The sequence below is a fragment of the Camelina sativa genome, chromosome 16, assembly GCF_030686135.1.
Source record: "Camelina sativa cultivar CO46 ecotype springtype chromosome 16, ASM3068613v1".
NCBI classification, from domain to species: Eukaryota; Viridiplantae; Streptophyta; class Magnoliopsida; order Brassicales; family Brassicaceae; genus Camelina; species Camelina sativa.
In genome coordinates, this window is record NC_141895.1 from 29,896,194 (window position 1) to 29,919,782 (window position 23,589).

Here is a 23,589-nt window from a genome sequence, read left to right on the forward strand (position 1 = left end):
TTTTTTACTGAATACGCCTGGGCTTTTGGTATGGCTTACGACTACAGAGTGAACACACTCAAGGTTTCTCTCTTTGACTCACAAGGTAATATACCTATCAAGTTTATGATCCTAGAAACTGTATCAATTAGTTCAACGTTATTATAGGTAGATTGAGATAGGGTTATGCATTGGTTGTTGATTAATGTGCTCACTCAGCGGATTTGCCCCATATCTCTCTAGAGCTAAATCTATCAGAACTATCTTTTTCTTTTCTTGGTCTTATTGTGTTTTTAGATGTATGAGATATGGGTTCCTTGAATTAAGCAATCTATACGTATATACTAATATGTCAAAGTAGGGTTACCTTTCTTCTATCTTCGAATAATTCGGAATCTAGTCCGGTATCAGTTTTCACCTTTAACTTGGACTTAGTTAACACTGTTAGCTAGTACTTTTGGCAATTAAGTCTCGTTAATATTTGAGAAAATTATATATTAAACTCTGTTTGTTCATTCTTGATAGGAACTTGAGAATGATACTCTTGGCGCAGAACAGAGTAGAGTAGTTTTCTTTGGTTTGTGATTCTCGTATGTTTTTTTCAGTGATGAATCCAGAAAAGCATTGAAGAGAGCTATTAGCCTGTGTACTTTAATAATGTAGGATCAAATTTGGTTTTGAAAGTAACGTAGTCTAGTGTGTATACATTGGTTAGTGATCAATAATTTAATCCAATAGAATAGTAACTAACCAGACCAAAATTAATCTGGTTCTGCTTGGTTAGTAGTACTGAGTCTTTTTGAGTTTGATGATTTTGTGATGTCAAATATGAGATCCTAGTGAACCAAACTGGATAAGTGATCTGAAGATGACTCGAGTAGAAATGAGGCTGAAATATGAAAATTCGGGTTTGTAGTTGTCTATCTTCAATGAGAAAAGTGTATAAGCCTCGGAAGATGGGTTGACTATGTTTGACTCTGATATTTCCTTCTAGAAGTGAAACGTCAACCACAGGAGAAGCTTGCCGAGGAGAAAACTGATATGGCACAAGCAAAGTAGGAAGCCAGAAGAGAAGCGAACTCGGTTTTAAGGGTAAAGATAACGCCAAGCTACATTGCACTAAGCTCAGGTACTGTGGCTATATGTAGAGGGTTTTAAGGGTGTTTTTATTGAACTTTGTACAGAGTTTCTTACAATGTCACATATTCTGATTGAGGAACTTATTCTGTTAGAGTGATCTCTAATTCTCTTTGTATTCTGAAATAGGTAAAGGAGGAGCAATTTAGCAAAAGCTGCCGCTGGGGAGGAACCAAAAATCAAAGCTTTGCCATGGAAAAGTCAAAGGCCTTTTACTTTACTTCTCCGAGCCAGAAAAGTGGGTAAGTTTTGTCTACCCTGCAATTGCGAAGTTCTTAAAATGTTTTTTTCCAGAAACCTCCGTTAGCACTCAGTGTTTTTTGCATAATATAGTCTTAAGAGGGAGTGAAGAAGTTTATGTTGTTGCTTGACTGACATTGACAATATATAATTCACTGTCACGACTTAACCAGTGTTCTACAAAAAGGTTAGGCTTTGATGTTTGGGCAATGTTCAAGAAGTATCCTTCTTTTCTACCTTTTTCAGAGATAAAGATAGCCAACAACATTGAAACATTTAGAGGCCTAGGTACCTCCGGTAAGAAGACTGATCTCTGGTGAGGAAGATGAATTGGTCGTTGTTACAAACCCTTCGATACTTGGATACAGCATGGAGAAGAACGTAATCTTTCATATATAACCAAAAATCTATCATATATAACCAAGAACGTAATAAACAAACTCTAACAATCACCTTAACGTATGTGGAAAGTGAGAGATTGAATCAACCCCTCAGCAAAACCATGATGAAAAATTTGGATCTTTCACTCATACAAGTTAAAAGTTTAAATCTTTGCCTCATACAAGTTAAAAGTTTGAATCCTTCACTCATACAAGTCAAATAAAAGTTTGAATCAATCTTCTTTGCCTTATACAAGTTAAGGGTTTGATTTGGCTCGTACTGACTATAGTCCTTGATATCATACTCAAAAAATAAAAAAATAAAAAAATAAAGAGTTAATAAAATTATATGGAACTCAACTCACTGACCACAATTTTTAACAGCTTCGTCATAAACCCTAATTTTGTTTCCTCCCCAAAACTTTTTTTCTTTTGACGGATTCTTCAGAAGCCGCACAACTCATCAGTTTTTGCCGGCGCTCGATGAGTCACTGATCGGTTGAGTCGGTTTCACATTGTTCCCTTGTTAGTTTAGTATAGAGGTTTAGAGATAGTATCCTCCATACTCCATTCGAGATTCGTTTTCTCGATTAGAGTAGCCATGAATTCTCTGTTACGTAATGGAAGAAGGTCTCTTGTGTTACACAAAGGTCTTAATTTTGGATTTGTTTTGCAAAAGGAATCTGCTTTTTTCAACTCTTACTCCTCCTCTGCTAATGGGAGCTCAAGAGATGGTCGAAAAGGTAAGAACTTTACAGTCTCTTACCTCGTTACTTCATTGGGTTTATCTAAAAACCTCGCGGAATCGATCTCAAGGAAAGTTAGTTTCACGGACAAGACAAATCCGGATTCAGTTCTGAGTCTTTTTAGAAGTCATGGGTTCATAGATTCTCAGATCTCCTTCATCATTACTGATTATCCAGAATTGCTTATGGTAGATGCTAAGAACTCACTTGGTCCCAAGCTTAACTCTCTCAAGTCCAGAGGAGCTTCAAGCTCTGAGCTCACTCAGATTATTTCTACAGTTCCAAGAATCTTAGGAAAGAAGTCTATTAGTGTTTACTATGATTCTGTCAAAGACATTATAGTAGCTGATCAAAGTTCTAATTATGAGTTCCCACAGGGTCATCAGGGGAATAAAATCCGAAATGTGTCTGCTTTGAGAGGTTTAGGCATGCCTCAGCGGTTGTTGTTACCTTTGCTCGTCTCCAAATCGCAGCCAGTGTGTGGGAAAGAAAACTTTGATGCATCACTCAAGAAGGTTGTTGAGATGGGTTTTGATCCAACTACCTCTAAGTTTGTTGTGGCTTTGCGCATGCTTTACCAAATGAGCGAGAAAACGATTGGAGAAAAAGTTGAAGTCTATACAAGTGTAGGTTTTGCCGTGGATGATGTATGGGAAATTTTCAAGAAGACTCCTTCGGTTTTGAAAGTCTCGAAGAAGAAGATATTGAACTCCTTTGAGACATTCCTAGGCTTAGGATATAGCAGATCTGAGTTTCTGATCATGGTCAGGCGTTATCCTCCTTGCATTGAATATTCTCTAGAGTCGGTTAAAAGGAAGAGTGAGTTTCTGGTGAAGAAGATGAATTGGCCACTAAGTTCCTTGGTTTTGCACCCTCAGGTGTTTGGATACAGCATGGAGAAGAGGATTATACCAAGGTGTAACGTACTTAAAGCTCTCTTGTCTAAAGGACTGCTCAGAAAGGGAAGTGAACTACCTTCTGTGTCCTATGTTTTGTCATGTACAGATGAAATATTTATACTCAGATATGTGATGAAGCACAACGAGCTGGTGCCTGTGCTGATGGCTATCTTCAATGAAGGTCGCAGTGCTCCATAGATCAGAACAGAAGGCACATCTACAACAATGAGAAATACCAAGGTTTGTTCTTATTCTGCTTTTGCCAGCTTTAGGATTGTCAATGAATATTTTGATGTAGCAATGGGTGGCAAATAAAAAGCTTTTGTTAATGTATCTATGAAACCCCAATTTGTACTTTTGTCATCTCAGTTTGACCTGGATCCAACCTGTTAATCTCTTTACAATTAAGAAGCTTTAGCTAGAATAAAAGTGGATCCTAATTGAAAATTTGAATGGTCGTTGTTAGAACCTTTCTTGTAATTGGTGGATTGTTAAAAAAAAAGTTTATTTCAGGTAACAAGATAGGCATTTCTTAATCTCTAGATTGAGAGTCAGAAGTTGGAAAAATGAATTTGGTTCTTTGCATTGAGATTAAGTATTTTGAGGCCTTAATATGTACGCTTTTGAGTTCAAATAAGACATCACAGCTAATAATATTGAATCGAGGGTTACTGTATGTCTCTTTGCGGTATGGTTTGAGGTATAAATGGTGAAACTTTCAGCTTGTTATACCTTTTGGTGTTGTTATATGTAAATGTTCCTTGGTTGTGTGTTTTGTAAGAACATGACTCGCAGAAACGAAAGGGTTTTGTTGTCTGGTGATAGGATTCTTCCTTAGGAAATTGAAATTGTTTTATAGCAAGTAACAGAGAAGTAATTTCATCAAAGGCTGAAGAGTCCAGTTAATTAAGTAGCTTTGCTTAAACTCAAGGTAAATCCTAATTATGGATTTATAAGTTATGTCGCAGTGATAACCTTTCTTGTAGCTGGTGGATTAAGTAACTCAAATTAGAAGTTGGAAAATGAATGTAGTTCATTTGCTTTTAAAATAAGAGAATTAGAGGCGTAAGAAATTCCTTTCGAGTTATAATAATATATCACAAAAATAGTATAGTATTAATCGGATATCACAATCCATCCACAGTACTAGCCTACTAGGTGGTTAGATAAAATTGCAACTGATTCCTCGCAAGAGGTGTTAATATAGTATCATGTTGACATCTTGGTATGACCATTAGTTGTAATTTGACTAATGCATTTAAGCATGTGTATATATTTCTTGTAAGAAATGCACATGTATCCTAGTAAATGCATGCGTATCGAGTGTGTGTATATATAGAGGCTATGATTTGGTTAGAAGAACACAACACAAATCACCACAAACAACACACAATTTAATCCAAAAGATATAATAAAAAAACCAAAGATGAATGCCACAAAGTTTTCTGTGCTTATCGTGATTGGCATTTTGTTTGCCATTGTCACCGCAAGGCAGGTTGAAGAAGTCTCCAAAGAGAACAAATTAGGCACTTAGGCATTTCCCCTGGCACTTCTGTTGATGCCCAAACTGATAGCACCTCTTCGGGAACTGGCTTTGCCAGTGTTACTAAGAGTCCCAAAGGTTCAAGTGCCTTTTCGAGCGGAACTGGCTTCACAAGTACCAGGGGAAATGTCTCTGCTCGGGGTCGCAACGCAGACGCTTCTTCTTCCAGTGGTTCTAGCGCTCAAGGCAATGCTGCAGCTGAAGCAAATCGCAATGGTGCTGCTGCCCGTGGAGACGGTTCTGCAGGTTCCGGTTCCACTGTGAGGGGCCGCACCACTGATAAGAAGAAGAAGAAGAAGAAGGACGGCAAAGGAAAAAAGAACTGAGCGTGAGGTGATCTCATCATGCTTATTGCTCAATCTTATATATATTCTAAAAAGTCACAATATCTCTTTTGCATTCATAAATAAAACCAGAGACTGTCACCTTTAATTTTCATGAGACTACTGTACTACTCTTTCTGTGTAATGCCTATTTTATAAATAAAAATAAATGCAAGAATTACGACCTTGAATTAATCTTCTTCAATCTTAATTAAGTAATGGTAGGAAAAATATACATATATAAGTATATAGAACAGTTAATATTATGTTGGAGAAACGTCAAGAAAATGAGAAGAGAAGAGAATATCCTAGTTATATATATATAAACTTCTCGAATCTCAGAAAAGTTTGATCTTTTATTTGTTGAAAAACCATAAATTCACTAATATGAACTTTGGTAATTAGGAAAAGTCTAGTGTTCGAGTTCAGTTAAGGGAACGTAACTGATCGTCAGCTTTGTAAACTGAGTTCGGGTTTGTCCGTGGGAGATTACTTACTACTATTACAAAAAACAAGTACCATGCTCTTAAAACTTGAAATCAGATAATGTAATGTTTAATTATGTTCAATATGTTATGAATCTTTTGTCATACACTCATACTATTGCTCTAATACCATTGTTATTAATATTCAGATTTGAATATATTATGAAATTAATATTCATGAAGACACAGATTGGTAATTTATAAACAGAAAAAATAGAAAAATAAAAAATTGACATCAATCCTCTGACAGAACTACGTATCAAAGAGTACAAATAATAATACGGAATTTTCATAAGATAATTAGCGGCTAAAACAGAGGAGTTGTTATCATCTGCAAGAATCTGATGAGGCTGAGGTGAGGAGAAGAAGAACACGTGATTGCCTTTTTGGCAAGCGAACAGTAGCTTCGGGCGAACCAAAGATCTGGTCAAGAACATCTCCGTGAAGTAGGGGAGGCGAGGAATGGAAGCCCAGAGCTTGGATACGCAGCGACATCTTGACATAGATTTCGCCGGCAGTCTCGAACATATCTCGACAATTAGGTCAACTGGTATCGGTTCTCCACCATTGCGTGAGGTCTTGGCTCGCATATTGCGTCCGGTGACGGCAACAAGATCCACCTCCGAGACCTTTTGCTGCTCTGTTTTCATGGAGGAGGCACCCTAGATTGCTAATTACAGGGACACCAAATTACGACGCAATCGATACTGTAGAAACCCTAGAGTGCGTTGTTGATATTGGGTCGCGAATTGATATATATATTTTTTTATTTATTTTATTTTAAATGTACCAAAAGTATAATAGGGACCCAAAACTAATGTATAATCATAATGTAGATGTACGCATAGAACTTTACAACTTTTTTTTGATTTATGTATTTACATTTAGTCATTTACATCAAATATCATTGTTTTTTGGTTTTAACATTATTTTTAAAATTTTCATTAAAGTGTATGTTTTAAACTAATAAATTCTTTTAAGTAATTATTAGTTTCCAAAAAACTAATTCACTTTTTCATATTATACCGAATAGTTTTTCATTATTATATTTGAAATTTTTTGATTAAGATTTCATTAATACATATATGATTCAGTGCGTTTACCTACAGAACTCACTACATCGGTCTCAAGTAAAGTCAGGTTCACGGACAGTTTTGTTCTGAAGCTTCTTACAAGTTATGGGTTCACAGATTCTCAGATCTCCAGCATCGTTAGGAGTTATCCACAAGTGTCAATAGCCAATTCTGCGAATTTTCTTAGTTCAAAGCTTAAGTTGTTGCAGTCAAGAGGAGCTTCAAGGTCTGAGCTCACTGAGAATGTTACTACAGTTCCGAATATATATATTGGGAAAGAGAGTGGCGAACATTATCAGCTTATAATATGATTTTGGTCAAAGAAATTATCGAAGTGGATAACTCCATAGAAACATTTATAGGTCTAGGATTCAGCATATATAGATGAGTTTGTGACGATGTTCAAGCGGTTTCCTTCGTGCCTTGGTGAAGACTGAGTTTCTGGTCATGCAGATGAATTGGCAACTAAAGGATGATGTGGCTTCAAACCCTCAGGTACTTGGATTCAGCCTAGAGAAGAAGACTATCCCAAGGTGTAATGTCATCAAAGTTCTCATGTCAAAAAGGATTGTTCGGATTGAAAAGCAAATCTTCACAATTAGGTGAATACTAACCTAAATCCGTTTTTGTTCCTCTAAAAGTCCATATTTTTCTCTTGTAAAGATCCTTGTGATGTGCTTTACTCTGTTTTTAATGGAAATAAAAACAGAATATACGAAATTTTCCATTTTTTTAGCAAAAGTCTTTCCTTTTTTGTTTTCTTATATCTAGAAAATCCTAGGGAGAGATGGAAACAACATTTTATCAACGTGAAGTTAAAATCCAAAATAAAAACTCGTAACCTAAACTACCTTATTTGAGTGGATAAGCGTGAAAGTTATAAAACCCTAGTTTCGATTATACAGACAGCCCTTGGACGTTGGAAACTTGTAACAATGGCGATGATGTCTGATCTTTCGCAGGGTTTGGTAAAGGAGATACTCTCTCGGGTTCCTATATCATCTCTGAGAGCTGTGAGATCTACTTGCAAACAATGGAACAGTTTATCCAAAGATCCGAGCTTTACAAACAAGCAATGTGCTAAAGCAGCCAAGGATTTGATGGTGATCATGGTTAATGATTTTAAGGTCTGTTTGATGAGCGTTAATCTCTACGGAGACCATAACCACAAAGACTTGGTTGATCCATCTATAAAGCGAATTGGTGAACTTAATCAAGTCAAGATATTTAACGTCTTCTATTGTGATGGCTTATTGTTATGCCTCACCAAGGAGAAAGAGAGCAACACTACTAGCCTCGTGGTTTGGAACCCGTACTCGTGTCAAACCAGTTTGATCAAACCTAGGTCCACTTACGGAAGATCAGATATGTTTGGTATCGGATACGACAAGAACAACAACCACAAGATTTTGAGGCTTTTCTTTGAGTTTGGCTACAATTTAGAGTATGAAATCTATGATTCAAAATCTAACTCATGGAGGGCTCTTGCCATCTCATCTACTGTAGTGTTATACAAAAAAGGCGTGTCATTGAAAGGTAGCACTTACTTTTTTGCTCAAGAAAGAATAAAAGTTGAAGAAGTAGATAAAGAATGTGTTTTACTCTGTTTCGATTTCACAAGAGAGAGATTTGGACCGGTTCTGCATCTCCCGTTTCACTGTGATGTTAGATACGATGACATGGTTCTATCTGCAGTTAGAGAAGAGCAGCTTGCATTTTTGTTTCAGCGCTTATATACATATAAGATGGAGATATGGATTACAACTAAGATCAAGCCCAATGCGGTGTCATGGAACATATTCTTAGGCGTTAATACGGAAACAATCATCAGTGGTCTTAAGTTTGTGGTTGAGCCCAGGAGTTTCTTTGTTGACGAGGATAAGAAAGTTGCAGTGATTTGTGATATAGATAGATTTGAACCGACCAAGACCTGACTCTACAAAACTGCTTGCATCATTGGGGAGGATGGCTACTTGAAAGAAGTGGATCTCGGAGAAGCTGTGAGTGTTGAAGAATCTCCATATAGCTGCCCACTTGTGTGCTCTTATTATGTTCCAAGGTTTGAGCATAATCAACCAAGGTCTAGGACTAAAGGGAGAAAGGAAAGGATGAGACTATTGGTTAGTCCATATTACAATACATCTTACGTTTCGTGGATATCTTTTTTTTCTTTTGTTTTCTTTGCTTTTCTTTTCTTTTGTAAAGATTGTTTCTGTGAACAAGAGTGGCTAGCAGTTATAGTAGTTGAAATTAAGGGAGGTTCGTTTTCAACAAAATGATGCTTTCTGTCTCAATCCCTTTAACACTGTGGAATTCTTCTGGTATTGCCTTTGGTCATGTAGTCAGTCAGTCCCTAAACAACTCTCTTAGATGCAGTCTTACTCTATGCTTTAGGTAACCCTCTACTTTACGTAGAGTCTTCACTCCTACTTTATGATTATAGCAACACCAAAACTGGATTAGAACTCATCCTTTAATTTTTATTTTCTTAAGGTGTCTTTTTTTTAGCATCAAATCAATTATATTATATTGTATCTCTTAAGGTATTTTCTACAGGTATTGTTTTAGAAACATCATTAGACCAATAATCAAAACTTTCGTGTCTAATTTTTTTTTAATTGTTCCAGTGAAATTACATCTTAATTTTAATCTAGTCAAAGGTTTCTAAAATTTGAGCAAAAAAATAAAGATAATATAAACGAAATTTTGACTTCGATATATATATATATTTTTTTTTGTCAAAAATTACTTCGATATTAAGTCAAAGGTTTATAAGACAAAATTTATTCTTTGGACTTCGATATTAAATTAAATTTAAAAAAAAAAACAAAACAAAATTGCATCATTAGACCAATAAAATCAATCCTTTTCGTAAAAAGGGTATATTTATGGAATACATCTCTCAATATATAAAGTTTTTATCCCAAATTAACGCAAAAGAGAGAATTCGAGATCTGGCCTCTCCTCTCTAGGCATAGGCATAGGCATAGCGAGTCACTCAGATCTATACCTTCTTCTTCCTCCTCCTCTTCTTCTCCTTTTTCGTTTCGTTTCCGAACTCATCTGAATCTGTGGTAATCACCATTGTTTCTCTCCTTCACGATTTCAATTTTCTCCTTTGATCTCACTCCATTGCTGCAATTTAGATCTGTTTCTTCAAAATCTCATATGAATGGTTCGTGATTTCGTTTTTTTGTTGTTGTGTGATCTGTTTTTTTGTATGTAGAGTGCATTGTCGGGAGATTATAATGTTGACAAAGTTCGAGACGAAGAGTAACAGAGTTAAGGGTCTTAGCTTCCACCCTAAAAGACCATGGATCCTCGCGAGTTTGCACAGTGGCGTGATCCAGCTCTGGGATTATCGTATGGGTACTTTGATCGATAGATTTGACGAGCACGAAGGACCTGTTCGTGGTGTTCACTTCCACAATTCCCAGTCTCTCTTCGTCTCCGGAGGTATTTGCTTCTTTTTCTCCTCATTACCTTCCTTTGCAAATCCATGGTTTCTGCAGATTTAGATCGCTGTAGTGAATCGTATGATTGATTTGTCCCAGCCTCGATTTTGTTGGATTTATGGATCTTGAATTTGAAATCGAATGTTTACATATCTCATATAAGCAGGTTTTGCGTTAAGTGAGCCTTGTTGTAGTGTGTTTTAGATTCAAAAAGACGTATATATTGTATGACTATGATCTTAATGCTTGTCTAGTATCTTAATCTTGCAGGGGATGATTACAAGATTAAAGTCTGGAATTACAAAACACACAGGTGCCTTTTCACTCTTCTTGGGCATCTTGATTACATCCGCACGGTTCAGTTCCATCATGAGTACCCATGGATTGTGAGTGCCAGTGACGATCAGACTATCCGTATATGGAACTGGCAATCACGGACTTGTGTTTCTGTCTTGACTGGTCACAATCATTATGTTATGTGTGCCTCTTTCCACCCAAAAGAAGACCTCGTTGTATCGGCATCCTTAGATCAGACTGTCCGTGTTTGGGATATTGGTGCTCTTAGGAAGAAGACTGTATCTCCTGCTGATGACATCATGAGGTTGACTCAGATGAATAGTGATCTTTTTGGTGGAGTTGATGCCATTGTCAAGTACGTCCTTGAAGGTCATGACAGAGGTGTAAACTGGGCTGCTTTTCATCCCTCCCTGCCTCTTATTGTCTCCGGTGCAGATGACCGCCAAGTAAAGCTGTGGCGTATGAATGGTAATTATTTGATGTTATACTTTTGTGCTTTCAAAATTTATATGCCATCAATCATTAATTTTATACTGATATGCAAATTTTTTATCAATATCATTGCAGAAACTAAAGCTTGGGAGGTGGATACATTGCGAGGCCATATGAATAACGTTTCATCTGTGATGTTCCATGCAAAACAGGACATAATTGTATCAAACTCTGAAGATAAGAGCATCCGTGTCTGGGATGCTACCAAGCGAACTGGACTTCAAACTTTCCGTCGTGAACATGATAGATTCTGGATTCTTGCAGTTCACCCTGAGATGAATTTACTAGCAGCAGGACATGACAGTGGCATGATCGTGTTCAAACTTGAGAGAGAACGTCCTGCATTTGCTTTGAGTGGTGATTCTTTGTTCTATGCCAAGGATAGATTCTTGCGGTACTACGAATATTCAACTCAAAGAGACTCCCAAGTTATCCCTATACGGCGTCCTGGTACTCCAAGCTTGAATCAAAGTCCGAGGACTCTATCATACAGTCCGACTGAAAATGCAGTTTTGATCTGCTCAGATCTGGATGGTGGTTCTTATGAGTTGTACATCATACCGAAAGATAGTGTTGGTAGGAATGACGTTGTGCAAGATGCAAAGAGAGGGACAGGTGGCTCTGCAGTATTCATTGCCCGTAACCGCTTTGCTGTTCTCGAGAAAAGCACCAGCCAGGTGCTAGTCAAGAATTTAAAGAATGAGGTGGTTAAAAAGAGTTCTCTTCCTATCCCCACAGATGCTATCTTTTATGCCGGAACTGGAAATTTACTTTGTCGATCTGAGGATAAAGTAGTTATATTTGACCTCCAGCAAAGGCTTGTTCTTGGTGAACTTCAGACACCATTTGTTAGGTACGTTGTTTGGTCGAATGATATGGAGAGTGTTGCTTTGCTCAGCAAACATACTATAATTATCGCGAGCAAAAAACTTGTTCTCCAGTGCACGCTACATGAGACGATACGTGTGAAAAGTGGAGCTTGGGACGATAATGGTGTCTTCATTTACACGACTTTGAATCATATCAAGTACTGTCTTCCGAATGGAGATAGTGGAATCATCCGAACCCTGGATGTCCCAATCTATATCACCAAGGTGTCTGGTAATACAATATTTTGCTTGGATCGGGATGGGAAAAACAATGCTATCTCCATTAATGCAACCGAGTACATTTTCAAGCTTTCACTTCTGAGAAAGAGATATGATCATGTAATGAGCATGATAAAAAACTCCCAGCTATGTGGACAGGCTATGATTGCTTACCTGCAGCAGAAAGGATTCCCTGAGGTTGCCCTCCATTTTGTTGAAGATGAGAGGATCCGATTCAACCTGGCTCTTGAAAGTGGCAACATCAGTGTGGCTGTTGCGTCCGCTACACAGATTAACGAGAAAGACCACTGGTATAAACTTGGGGTGGAGGCTCTTCGCCAAGGTAATTCGGGAATTGTTGAGTTTGCATACCAGCAGACAAAGAACTTTGAGAGGTTATCGTTTCTTTATCTCATTACTGGTAATTTGGAAAAGCTTTCAAAGTTGATGAAGATTGCGGAAGTGAAGAACAACGTGATGGGTCAGTTTCACAATGCTCTCTACCTAGGAGATGTTAAAGAGCGTGTTAAAATTCTGGAGAATGCTGGTCATTTGCCTCTAGCTTATATCACGGCTTCGGTTCATGGCTTAAATGATATTGCTGAGCGACTGGCAACCGAGCTAGGAGACAACGTGCCCTCATTGCCTGAAGGGAAAACTCCATCGCTTCTTATGCCACCGACACCAGTCATGTGTGGTGGTGATTGGCCTCTTCTAAGAGTGATGAAAGGAATATTTGAAGGAGGACTTGAGAGTGCAGACAGAGGAGGTACTGTTGATGAAGATGATGTTGGAGGCGATTGGGGCGAGGAACTTGACATAAATGTTGATGGAATGGAAAACAGAGACATTGAAGACATTTTGGCGGCTGCTGAAGGAGGTGAAGAAGATAACGATGAGGAAGTTGGATGGGGACTTGAAGACTTGGATCTCCCTCCAGAGCTTGACACTCCTAAAGCCTCTGCTAATGCACGTTCTTCGGTTTTTGTGACACCACCCCAAGGTATGCCTGTAAGTCAGATCTGGAGCCAGAAATCTTCTCTTGCTGCTGAGCAAGCTGCAGCTGGAAGCTTCGACACTGCAATGCGTCTGCTCCACAGACAGCTTGGTATAAAGAACTTTACACCTTTGAAATCGATGTTTCTTGATCTGTTCAATGGCAGCCATAGCTATCTGCGTGCTTTTTCTTCATCTCCTGTTGTTCCACTTGCCATTGAGCGAGGATGGAGCGAGTCTTCCAGTCCCAACGTTCGTGACCCACCAGCTCTTGTTTATGATTTCTCTCAGCTAGACGAGAACCTCAAATCTGGCTACAAAGCCACAACAAGTGGGAAATTTACTGAGGCTCTCCGTCTCTTCCTTTCTATCCTCCACACCATCCCTCTAGTGGTAGTCGAGACAAGAAGAGAAGTCGATGAGGTTAAGGAACTAATCGTTATCGTTAAAGAATATGTCCTTGGTCTTCAAATGGAGCTCAAGAGGAGAGAAATGAAAGATGATCCGGTGAGGCAGCAAGAGCTCGCGGCTTACTTCACTCACTGCAACCTCCAAACACCTCACTTACGGCTCGCGCTGCTTAGTGCAATGGGAGTTTGCTACAAGGCAAAGAACCTCGCCACTGCTTCTAATTTCGCAAGAAGGCTGTTGGAATCAAACCCAGTGGAGAACCAGGCCAAGATGGCAAGACAAGTTGTGCAAGCCGCTGAACGTAACATGACCGACGCAACCAAGCTTAACTACGACTTCAGAAACCCATCTGTGATATGCGGGTCAACATATGTCCCGATCTACAAAGGACAGAAAGACGTTTCGTGTCCTTACTGTACGGCCCGGTTTGTACCAAGCCAAGAAGGAAACATATGCACAGTCTGTGATCTAGCAGTGATTGGTGCAGACGCATCTGGTTTGCTGTGCTCTCCATCTCAAGTCCGGTGATCAGTTCAGATTCATTATCAATACAGAGATACTTCATTAACAGAAATAAGAGTGTTGAGCTTTTGGTATTTTGTGATTATGGTGTACTTACCAATCTGGTTTGTAGATTTTTCTCGTTGCAGGTCCTATTACTCTTTTTCTTTTAAGCCTTTTAAAGTTGTTTCTTATCTTTTAGCAACAACAACACATGAGTACTTTAGCTTCTTGCTTTATATAATCTTTTTTGATCAATAGTAGTCTTTGAAATCCCGTGCTGGATCATTTTTAAATTTCAATTTCGAAGATTTATGATTTACCTGTGAAATTATGATTTTGTGAAAATTGTAGTTTTGTTATTTTAGTCTGGTCACTAATAACAAATTTATCAACAACGCAATGGAGCGATAAAAAAAACTAAATACAGTATATATTTATTGGTCTTACATGTTTCTCATTATGAGTTTTCAAGAAAAAAGATTGATCCGACTGAACCCGATAGTAACGCAACAACGTTAGACACATCAGAAAACGCCTTCGACCGTCCGAACAAGATTCCACAAATTTCTACGTCATTGCAGAGAACTCATAATCCCCGTAGCGCATCCGCTGTAGATACTCACGATTCCCAGTTGTGTTCACCTTTTTAGACAAAAAATAACCAACACAAGAAGTGGAGCAAAACTTTGAACCAGACGACTCCAAAACTATTTTGTGTGGACAACGCTTCTTGCAATAAGAGCAAAATGGTCGAGTCATATGATGATTGTTGGACCGTACATATATCTTCACTCCATTGAAGGAGAAGCTTATCCAAGATGAACCAGGCTTCACGTATAAGTCTTGCCCAAGCAGACACTCAATGTGTAAGGTGACGCAACAGTACTCACTGCACATATAAAACCTCTTCTTTGGATCTAGTTTCTGCTCGCAAATTTCACACCAATACGTCATTGTACTTGTCTCTTCCCCATAAGAAAGTGTGAGCATATGTTTATCATGCTCATACCTCACCTCTTGAGGTAAAGTTGCACATCCAAAACACAAAGCAAAGTAGTCACACTCAATGCAGTTGAATGTTTCTTTTGTTGAATATTGTTCCAACGTTTTGCAAACCGAACATCTTCTTTGCTCTCCTGGTTTAGAGGTTAGGAACAAAGGATGATTATGACTTTTATGGACTAATGGCTCAGAAATCGTGGCGCACTGCACATGTAACCTAAAAAGATAGCTATCTTTATCCCGCTCTTCACACTCATAGAAGAAACCAGCTTTGCATTTCCATGGACAAGCTGAACATGGATCCACACTATGTTCCACAAGACCTCGAGATCCTCCTTTTAGAGTGAGCATATGTGGATGTATCGGGTGATGCATTTTGCGAGGAAGATTTGCACATTTTTCGTGGAGAATATAATTGCATTGCATACATGAGTAGAAGTTACCGGAATATATTGGCATGATGCATGCTTGACACACCTTATTCACGTCGTAATCTCTAGTTGTGTTCTCATCAAGTCTCAAATGATGACGTTGATGACTAAAATGCTCTATGACTCCATCACTTATCTTCAAAAACGGCGGTTCAACTTCTTCATCTTCTTCTGGTATTCCCTCTAGTTCTTTACCATCCCACACATTCTTCTGTGTGGCACATTTCGAATGAGCCACATATGAACAACCTTCCTTGATACAAGAGTAGCCTCCGTAGTCATTGTCGATCTTTCTACGACAAACACAACAAGACCAATCTCCTTGACCAAAAGATTGAGTAAAAGAGATACGATGGGGATGGCGAGATATCCTTATGAGACGTGGTAAGCTGATACACCTTTGATGGGCCACAAAGTCACAAGGGGGACATATATAGAACGGACAGCTTGTATGTGTCAAGGAACAAAGGCTGCAAGCAAAGGGACTCTGTCTTGGAAACAGAGCAAGACTATGCTCATGCCACTTCGAATGGTCTATAGAAAAGACTGGTGGTTTCTCCACACAAGCTATGTTCATACCATAGTCGCAAGCTGAGCAATAATAAAAAATCTCTTGGAGACCTTCATCACAACAATAGCATTGCCTCGTTTCATGAGACTTTGGCAACAAAGCAAGACGAAGAGAATGTCTTGGATGAAGAGGATGCTTGATCTCAACAGGAGCCTTGTTATGTTTGTTATGGTTCGTTCCATTGCAACCTCGGCAGAAAAAATGGGTAGCGTCTTCTCCTGTTGACCTGAACTTCAACCAAAACAAAGGGAAACAACACAATTTGTAACTGGTACCCCACAAGAACTCTTCATCCACGTGTAGTTTTCCTTTTTCCAACCTTGCTGCTACTTGAGGGCATAAGGACATAAGCTTCTTCCACTTTGGATCTATAGTCATGACGAGGGAGACTATTTTACGGATGAGTGATATGAGCTCTGGCTCTGGCTCAAGGCTTAATGTTTCACCAAAGAGTGGCAAGACCTCCAAATCTTGCTCCAACAAGGGATCTAAATAGTTTTCGAGATCTGCTTTTTTAGTGATGAATGATATGAGCTTCCTTAGCGGCTCCGGCTGAGAATCCAAATCCATAGAGTTGTATATAGAGATGGTTTGAGTAATGAGTGACATGAGCTCCGACTCCTGCTGCGTTACAAACATAGCGTATTCACAGAATGCACTACTAACATAGCTTATCTGAACAATGCGTGCAATGATCTCTGTATTAGCATCCCCATTATCCACTTCCCAAGGGTCCTCCATAGATATTAGTTCAGAAATGGCTGATATGATCTCCCCCTCCAAAGCCATTTTGTTGTTGCACAGAGAGTATTTGAGTAACAAAAGATATGAGAGATTTTGAGTAATGAGTGTGATGATTTCTCTGTCTTTTTTTTTTGTTGCTTTTGTAATTAACTCAGTGCTCTCTATATTTTTTGGTGACTGCTAGTTCTTGGACACGAGTACTATACCGTATTTAATGTTATCACCAGCCAATACAGATCCACAACCCTCCAAATTAAATGCATTGTGTGATTGTATCTAACAATGTTTTCATTTCCCACGACTAACTAAGTTCGAGTGTTCGGCATATAAGCCTATGTGGATTTTTTTTTCTTAATAGAAAACATATAGTAGCCTCCATTAATTTGTGATTATTTAGTAACCAGATTCAAGTTGTGATTAAAGACTAAAGACGACGATGTTTAAAGGCTACATTTATCTTGAGAGGATGGACAAGCAAAGTATGTGTGATAAATTGATAATAGCTAGAAGAGCTTCTTCTTTTGTCCCGAACCGGTTGGTCTAAACCAATTTTTTATGTTTTTGGTTCAAAATTGGTTTAGCAATGTATTAAATTCGACTTCATTTTGAATCATGTTCAGTTGACAATTCGTTGAACCGATTGGTTACCTCTTTTTATTAGAACTAAAAAAGCACCTAAAGTAAAAACTAAATTATACCAAATTAAATCGAATTTAACCAAAAATATATAAACCTAACTAATTTATCCGATTTGACTGGGTTAACCAGATTTTTACAAAAAAAACCCCAAATCTTTTGGTAAAAGTTCATTAACCAAAATTCGAACCGAACCGATGATTTATTATGTTAATTTCAGCAATATATTTCTAATAACTGCATTAACCAGATCGATTCGGTTTTGGTTAACCGAACTCACTTGGCGAGTTTGTTCTTACATCATACTTGATAGTTGGAAAATGGAACTTGGTTTTCGAATCCCCACAGCAACGAAACTGGTCTTCTATTTTTTTTTTTTAATTTACTTTTTGCTCATAACCAAACCCTCCCTTCTCCTTCCCGGAATTGTGATTTCTGCGACTTTTAGGATTTGCGGATTCTTGGAAAGTCTTGGGAAAGAGAGGGGTTTTTTTTTGGACAAACTAACAAAAATCCACATAGGCTTATATGTGGAACGGGGGTAAAACTTGAAAACTTGTATTAAAATCCACATAGGCTTATTTCGGTTAACAAATAAGGCTTAGCACATAAAACTTAACAACTTGTATTAAAATTTTATATAAATATAATTTTTTAATAAACTAACAAAATTCTAACAAAGAGATGGTATGACATTTGAGAGTATTTTATTTTTTTATAGAAACACATATGTAAAAGTATTTTACTTTTGTTTTGTTTATATTATACATATGTTTTGCTAAAAAAATTCTGTTATTTTACTTTTTTTTTTTTAAAATATACGTAAGATGTTACACAAAATCTTATCGGTGAAATTAGTTGGAAAATCTTCATCCACTCTTTTGGAAAAGAAATTGTTTCTCATAACAGGATGAATAATAACTATATTAATCATTTCAAATAAGCAAAAAATAACTAATTTGCGGCTACATATAAACAATCACACATATAATTTATATTTATATAGAATTCAATGTAAACTATACTTAATAAATATCAAACAATCAAGATTATAGAAACAACCTGCTCAACTGGATCACTAGCATCCCAAAAAAAAAAAGTCTTATATCGGAGTTCCAAAACATTGGATGGTTAAGCACTTCTATTGCTGTAAGGCTGCACAAAGAAAACAAAAATGTAAGCTGTATATTAGAAAGTGGTCTTGTTAAGTGAATTCCAAATTAGTAGACAAGAGGAATTTGGCATTACCTTAAATTAGGGTTGACGTTCATCAATTGGTAGATGAGGTTGAAAGCTTCATGATGCTTTACATTGGAGGGGTTAACTTTTTTGCCAAGATGTTGAAACCAGGATCAGTTTCACGTCCAAAAGGATGGTAACCCAATAGCATAAATAGGACACAGCCAAAGCTGAACATGTCAACTTCCCCATTTTCGTTTTCCTTGTGAAGCAGCTCTGGTGCTTGTCATCCCAAACTGCCATGACCTGAAAATTTTATGCATTCATTTAGAAATAAATTGTGTAAAAGTTGTTCATGAGCATAATCATTGATTCAACCATAATACATTCCATCACATACTTACATGCAAATGAATTTAGCTTGCATTTTCATTACCAACCTAGGCCATTACATTTTTCTATAAATCAATATGGTGATCTACCAAACACAACAATGAGAAACTTACATGTGGCAAGGTGCTCATCAAAGTATGGGTTATGCTCATTGAGACACTTGCTAATCCCCATATCAGAAATCTTTGCAATCAAAGTCTCCCCTTTAGCTATTATTAGCACATTTTGTGGATTCAAGTTTCGGTGAATTATGCTCAGGCAAGACCACAAACTATGTCTCAGCATTACATCAGAAACAATTCGAAAAATGTGAGCTATATATGTAAATTAAAAAGTATATCCATGTGTGAAGGCACAAAAAGCATAAAATATTATTATGCATCACATATACAAGATTTGATGAGGACGAACTTTTTCTTGGCCGGCTAGACCTGATGCAGCGCATAATTAGAATTATTTCTATTAATTTTGTTTTAATATTATTATTAATTATCGAATTTATCTTTTAGAGGTTTTAAAAATGTTCTAGAAGCTTCTTAGATTTTTTATGGTTTTTTTATAATAAACCTATTGTGTTATTCAGTTGATTTTTATTAATAAAATAAAGAGCTTTTAGTTTTTCATAGAAGAGTATTCTCGATCTTTATTTTTGGTAGATCTTGAGAGATCTCAACGAATCTAAGAAGACGTAAGAGCTAACATTTGTAATGATATTCAAAGTATTCAATCCAGTTCTGATTCTATCAGATCATATAGAACACAATTTGTTGATATTTTTTTTTTCTTTGAATATAATTATAGTAAAATATTAATCTACGGTTTTATATATGTAAAAGATTTTACAAGATTACTTATATTAAAGTTGGCCTTGTATAATGTGTATATGTTCTTATAGGAATTTGGTATGTGGAGAAATTCACCTAATTAACAATTAAAATGTCAAGTGGATAGATAGTGGGGGAGTTCATATATATCTCGCTTCAGGTTTTGGGTGGATCTGTCTTTAGGCAAATAGTAAAACGTAGATTTTTGAGGGATTGCCATACCTTCTCGCCTATTTAAGCGATAATATAAGTTAAGTTATGTCCCTCATGATATAGACTGGCAAAAACCATGAAACAAACCATGCAAAAGCCTTCGCAAAACTATGCGTATTTCAGGATTGGTCCGTCCTCTCCAACTTTGTAAAAGTGTTTAAGTTCAATTTGCCCTATGTTTTTTATTGTTTTATATTTTCTTTCTGTAATCATTTCCCGTTTAAATTAAATGTTATACATACATATATATATATATATATATATATGTCCATTCTATTAGAATTCTTCAATATTTTTCTATCCGGATTGAACAACCAGTCAGAGAGCTTCATTCTAATTTGACTGTTTGGATGGGAGAAAAAAATGGAGGTAAAGTGAAATGTTTTTAATGGAGAGGGGAAAGATATTAAAGAAGAGAAACCATACCTTTTTGGTTACATTTGGTTTGTCCTATGAGAGACAGAGCTCTAATTGTTGTGCCCAATTCATTTATTTCCTTCCACATGCTTTCGTTTTCCCTTCCTCATTTATTTCTCTTTTGTCACTCTTTTCTGTTTTGGCTTCTTTCATTTTCCTACTTTTCTATTTTGTGCGTTATGGTTATTATACCTTTAGGCTTTTAGGTAGTATATAACACTTTTATGTAAGTTTTTGTCAAACAATTTCAGACACTCTTCCAAGATGAAGAAAGCTGAGGTACGTCTTCTTATGATATTCTAATAGGTTTGTTACACATTAGAATGATAAATTTGACAAAGTGAGAATGTCCTGAAATCAGTTATATATCCATTTTTTGTGGGAAAATATCATGTGATGAATATATATAGTAGATTTGTCAACATATATAAGAGTAGACCTATCTCTCATTAAATCCGTCCACGCCAAAACAAATTTAAGGTTTTGGTCCTAAGATCGTGGGTATTCTGCAAGATGTAATTAAAGATATGCCGGCCAGTTCGCAGGTTTTTGTTGGTTTTGCACATATATATGCTCTGTCCTTCGTTTATATTTGAGTACTTAAAAAGAATATACACTTCTGGTTGATACCCTAAAAATATATATATACACCTCTGGTTCTTATACATAAAATATGTTAGATGTAAAGTATTTTGCCTATTTTCACTTTGGGTTTAGTTGGCACAGTTATAAACTAAAATTTGGATTTCGATATTCGTTAAGTGCACTTGCTTACATATTATGGAAGTAAAACTTCTAAACGTTTGTGGACTTAAAATTTATTGAAGGTTCTAACATTTTGCTTGAAGGTTCATTGTGATTTAGTATATTACAAATGAGGTGGTCTATCATTTGTCACCGGTATAAACAGAATGAGTTGTCTTTGGTAAATTTCTGTTGGGAAGAAAACTTTGGATAGATAATTCTTCACTAGATTAGTTAGGTAAATTCTCTTTAACATAACAAAATCAAATATTTCTGATAGTGATGTAAATTGACTAAAAACAAATAACCAGACAAATATAGCTTTTGTTAGTATTTAAAAAGAAATAAAAAGTTCTAGCTAGCTAGCCTTTACTAGTTCTATAGTGGAACGAGTTATATGTCTAATCCACGGGTTTAACGAAGAATAATATAATATCGACACCATTATATTCATGGTAGGATAAGAATATAAACGAACTGAAAACTTCAGACAAATACAACATTATGTATTCTCTGGCTGTTGATGATAGCAATATCTTCTCGCAAATGTTTTTGCGTTGTTGTTTTCTTGTCTTTTTTTCTCTTTTCCTTTTTCTTGTTTATCCGAACTTAATAAGAGCCTGCAGATAAACATCAAAACAAAACTAATTAAAAAATCTTAAAATATTTTCTTAGTGACATAAGAAATAGCGTGATCCTTGACGGCAGACACTGATGATAAACCTTATCTTGTAAAAATAAAAAAACTATCCAACATAAAGAATCAATATAGATGTATATACCTTGATCAAGTCTCTATACTAACATCAAGTCTTGTTTAAACACGTGATATTGGCACGGCTCAATCAAACAAGCCGATCTCTGGAAAAAAAAAGAGAGTACAGTTTTCTGATTGAACCGCACCAATATCTCGTATTTTGATTACCAGTATAGTGCGTTCATGGATTGCTAATTATATACCAAACTCCACCTCAAAAAAGCCAAACCAAAAAGAGAAGAAATCAAAAGCAAATAAATGATTGAAACAAATTGATGCATATAGGTTACGAGAAACAGGTACTTACCGTTAAAAAAATTATTTTGCGGGTATGGAAAATGAAAAGGAAGACAACATGAGCTACTTCAATGTTTTTTTTTTTTTTTTTTTGTATCTTGGGTTTGCAGAGTGTGGCTAAGAGATATAAATACGAAGAGGGTGAAGAAGAAATGACAAGAGAAAAAACAAGCATTGAATTAGGCCAACAACCCCCACAACAAAAAGGAAGTTGTTTGTTTTAAATTTGAAAAAAAAATGAAAAAAAAAAATCCGTTACAAAATTTGGATATTATTATGTTATTTGGTTATATAAACATCAAATCAAATAGGTCTGCCGTTACTGAAAAAAAAAATTGAACCACTTCCAAGAATTTCATAATGATTACCAGCTAGTTTTGATTTATTGAAGTTGTTAAGAAACAGCTACACCATTGTTTAGTATTGGTATTGGAAACTTGCTCATGTACACCTAGTTTACAATAGATTATCTAATTATATCTATCACCATATATATACACCTAATCTAACTTAATTTTCCATGAATACTATTTGGTGATGGATATGTCTATAAGACTATGACCACATAGTTATTGCAAATTCGAATTAGAATTGGCAGTTGGCGATGCAATATTATTCATCGCATATCTCTAACAAAAAGATAACGTCACAACTTTTGTTAGGTGAAAACGTGAAGGTGAGTGTTAAGAAAATACTTAAGACTTTCTGCGATTTAATTTATATTTTACCTTATCTAATTTTTAGTTGTTTAATTTTATATAATTGAGATATGTCATCCTCATGTAACCTGTGACATGAGGCAATATATATTAATATTTATGAATAATATTTGCATGTTGCATGTACGTTCAACGTTTTTGATCTCTATTATAGTATATATATATATATATTTCCAATACTTAAAAAGCATGTGTAACGCCTCGACTAAAACTCGGAACAAATGACCACATGAAGTTTGTGCATGATCAGCTGTGTTGTTCTTAAATTTTTCTTGCTTTTACTTTAAAATACTTTTGTTGTTCTTAATTTAATATGGATTACCAGGATTTAAACCGTATATGGTATTGGTTTAACGCATGGCTATGTCCAAGACGAACATAATTTTTTTTACTGTATTACCCTGTTACGTAAATTCCTATATCCACATGGACAAAAAAAATTAATAGTGTAACTTATACATGTAACTATATGAATTCTTAAGTTTTTTAACAAAAAAAAATACTATGTATTTATAGAGATTTGTAAACTACGATATAAAAAAAATAGGAGCAACGATCCCATGAGCTTTCAATTGGTGTTTATGATGGTTTGTAAGAGAGAGAAAGACATGTTG

The 23,589-nt window shown here is 36.3% G+C and overlaps 3 protein-coding genes, 1 long non-coding RNA gene and 2 pseudogenes across 6 annotated transcripts; 4 read left to right on the forward strand and 2 right to left on the reverse strand.

Moving 5' to 3' along the window:
- The first annotated feature begins 1,787 nt into the window (after nt 1-1,787).
- On the forward strand, nt 1,788-5,438 carry LOC104752858 (transcription termination factor MTERF8, chloroplastic-like). Its single transcript, XM_010475115.3, has 2 exons — nt 1,788-1,928; nt 1,999-5,438. Exon 2 carries the CDS (start codon nt 2,338-2,340, stop codon nt 3,577-3,579), a length of 1,242 nt encoding a protein of 413 aa, XP_010473417.1. The 5' UTR covers nt 1,788-1,928; nt 1,999-2,337; the 3' UTR covers nt 3,580-5,438.
- LOC104752857 (UPF0540 protein At1g62060-like) lies at nt 4,808-5,438 on the forward strand (annotated as a pseudogene). Its single transcript, XR_015585254.1, has one exon. The product of XR_015585254.1 is annotated as a UPF0540 protein At1g62060-like (transcript).
- A 2,302-nt stretch (nt 5,439-7,740) lies between these two features.
- LOC104754121 (putative F-box protein At3g19560 pseudogene) lies at nt 7,741-9,037 on the forward strand (annotated as a pseudogene).
- A 573-nt stretch (nt 9,038-9,610) lies between these two features.
- On the forward strand, nt 9,611-14,303 carry LOC104703806 (coatomer subunit alpha-1). Its single transcript, XM_087490957.1, has 4 exons — nt 9,611-9,879; nt 10,032-10,261; nt 10,531-11,025; nt 11,125-14,303. Exons 2-4 carry the CDS (start codon nt 10,054-10,056, stop codon nt 14,070-14,072), a joined length of 3,651 nt encoding a protein of 1,216 aa, XP_087347083.1. The 5' UTR covers nt 9,611-9,879; nt 10,032-10,053; the 3' UTR covers nt 14,073-14,303.
- Nucleotides 14,304-14,432: 129 nt separating this feature from the next.
- On the reverse strand, nt 14,433-16,965 carry LOC104752860 (Cysteine/Histidine-rich C1 domain family protein). Its single transcript, XM_010475119.3, has one exon. The coding sequence runs from the start codon at nt 16,839-16,841 to the stop codon at nt 14,616-14,618; it is 2,226 nt and encodes a 741-aa protein (XP_010473421.1). The 5' UTR covers nt 16,842-16,965; the 3' UTR covers nt 14,433-14,615.
- Nucleotides 16,966-21,436: 4,471 nt separating this feature from the next.
- Nucleotides 21,437-22,358, reverse strand: LOC104752861 (uncharacterized). Of its 2 annotated transcripts, XR_015585407.1 has the most exons (3): nt 22,267-22,358; nt 21,985-22,172; nt 21,437-21,822 (listed from the first exon to the last, which is right to left on the reverse strand). It is a non-coding gene; the product is annotated as an uncharacterized LOC104752861 (long non-coding RNA). The 2 variants fall into 2 exon arrangements; XR_762027.2 differs by lacking the exon at nt 22,267-22,358 and having other exon boundaries at nt 21,985-22,238.
- Nucleotides 22,359-23,589: the final 1,231 nt, after the last annotated feature.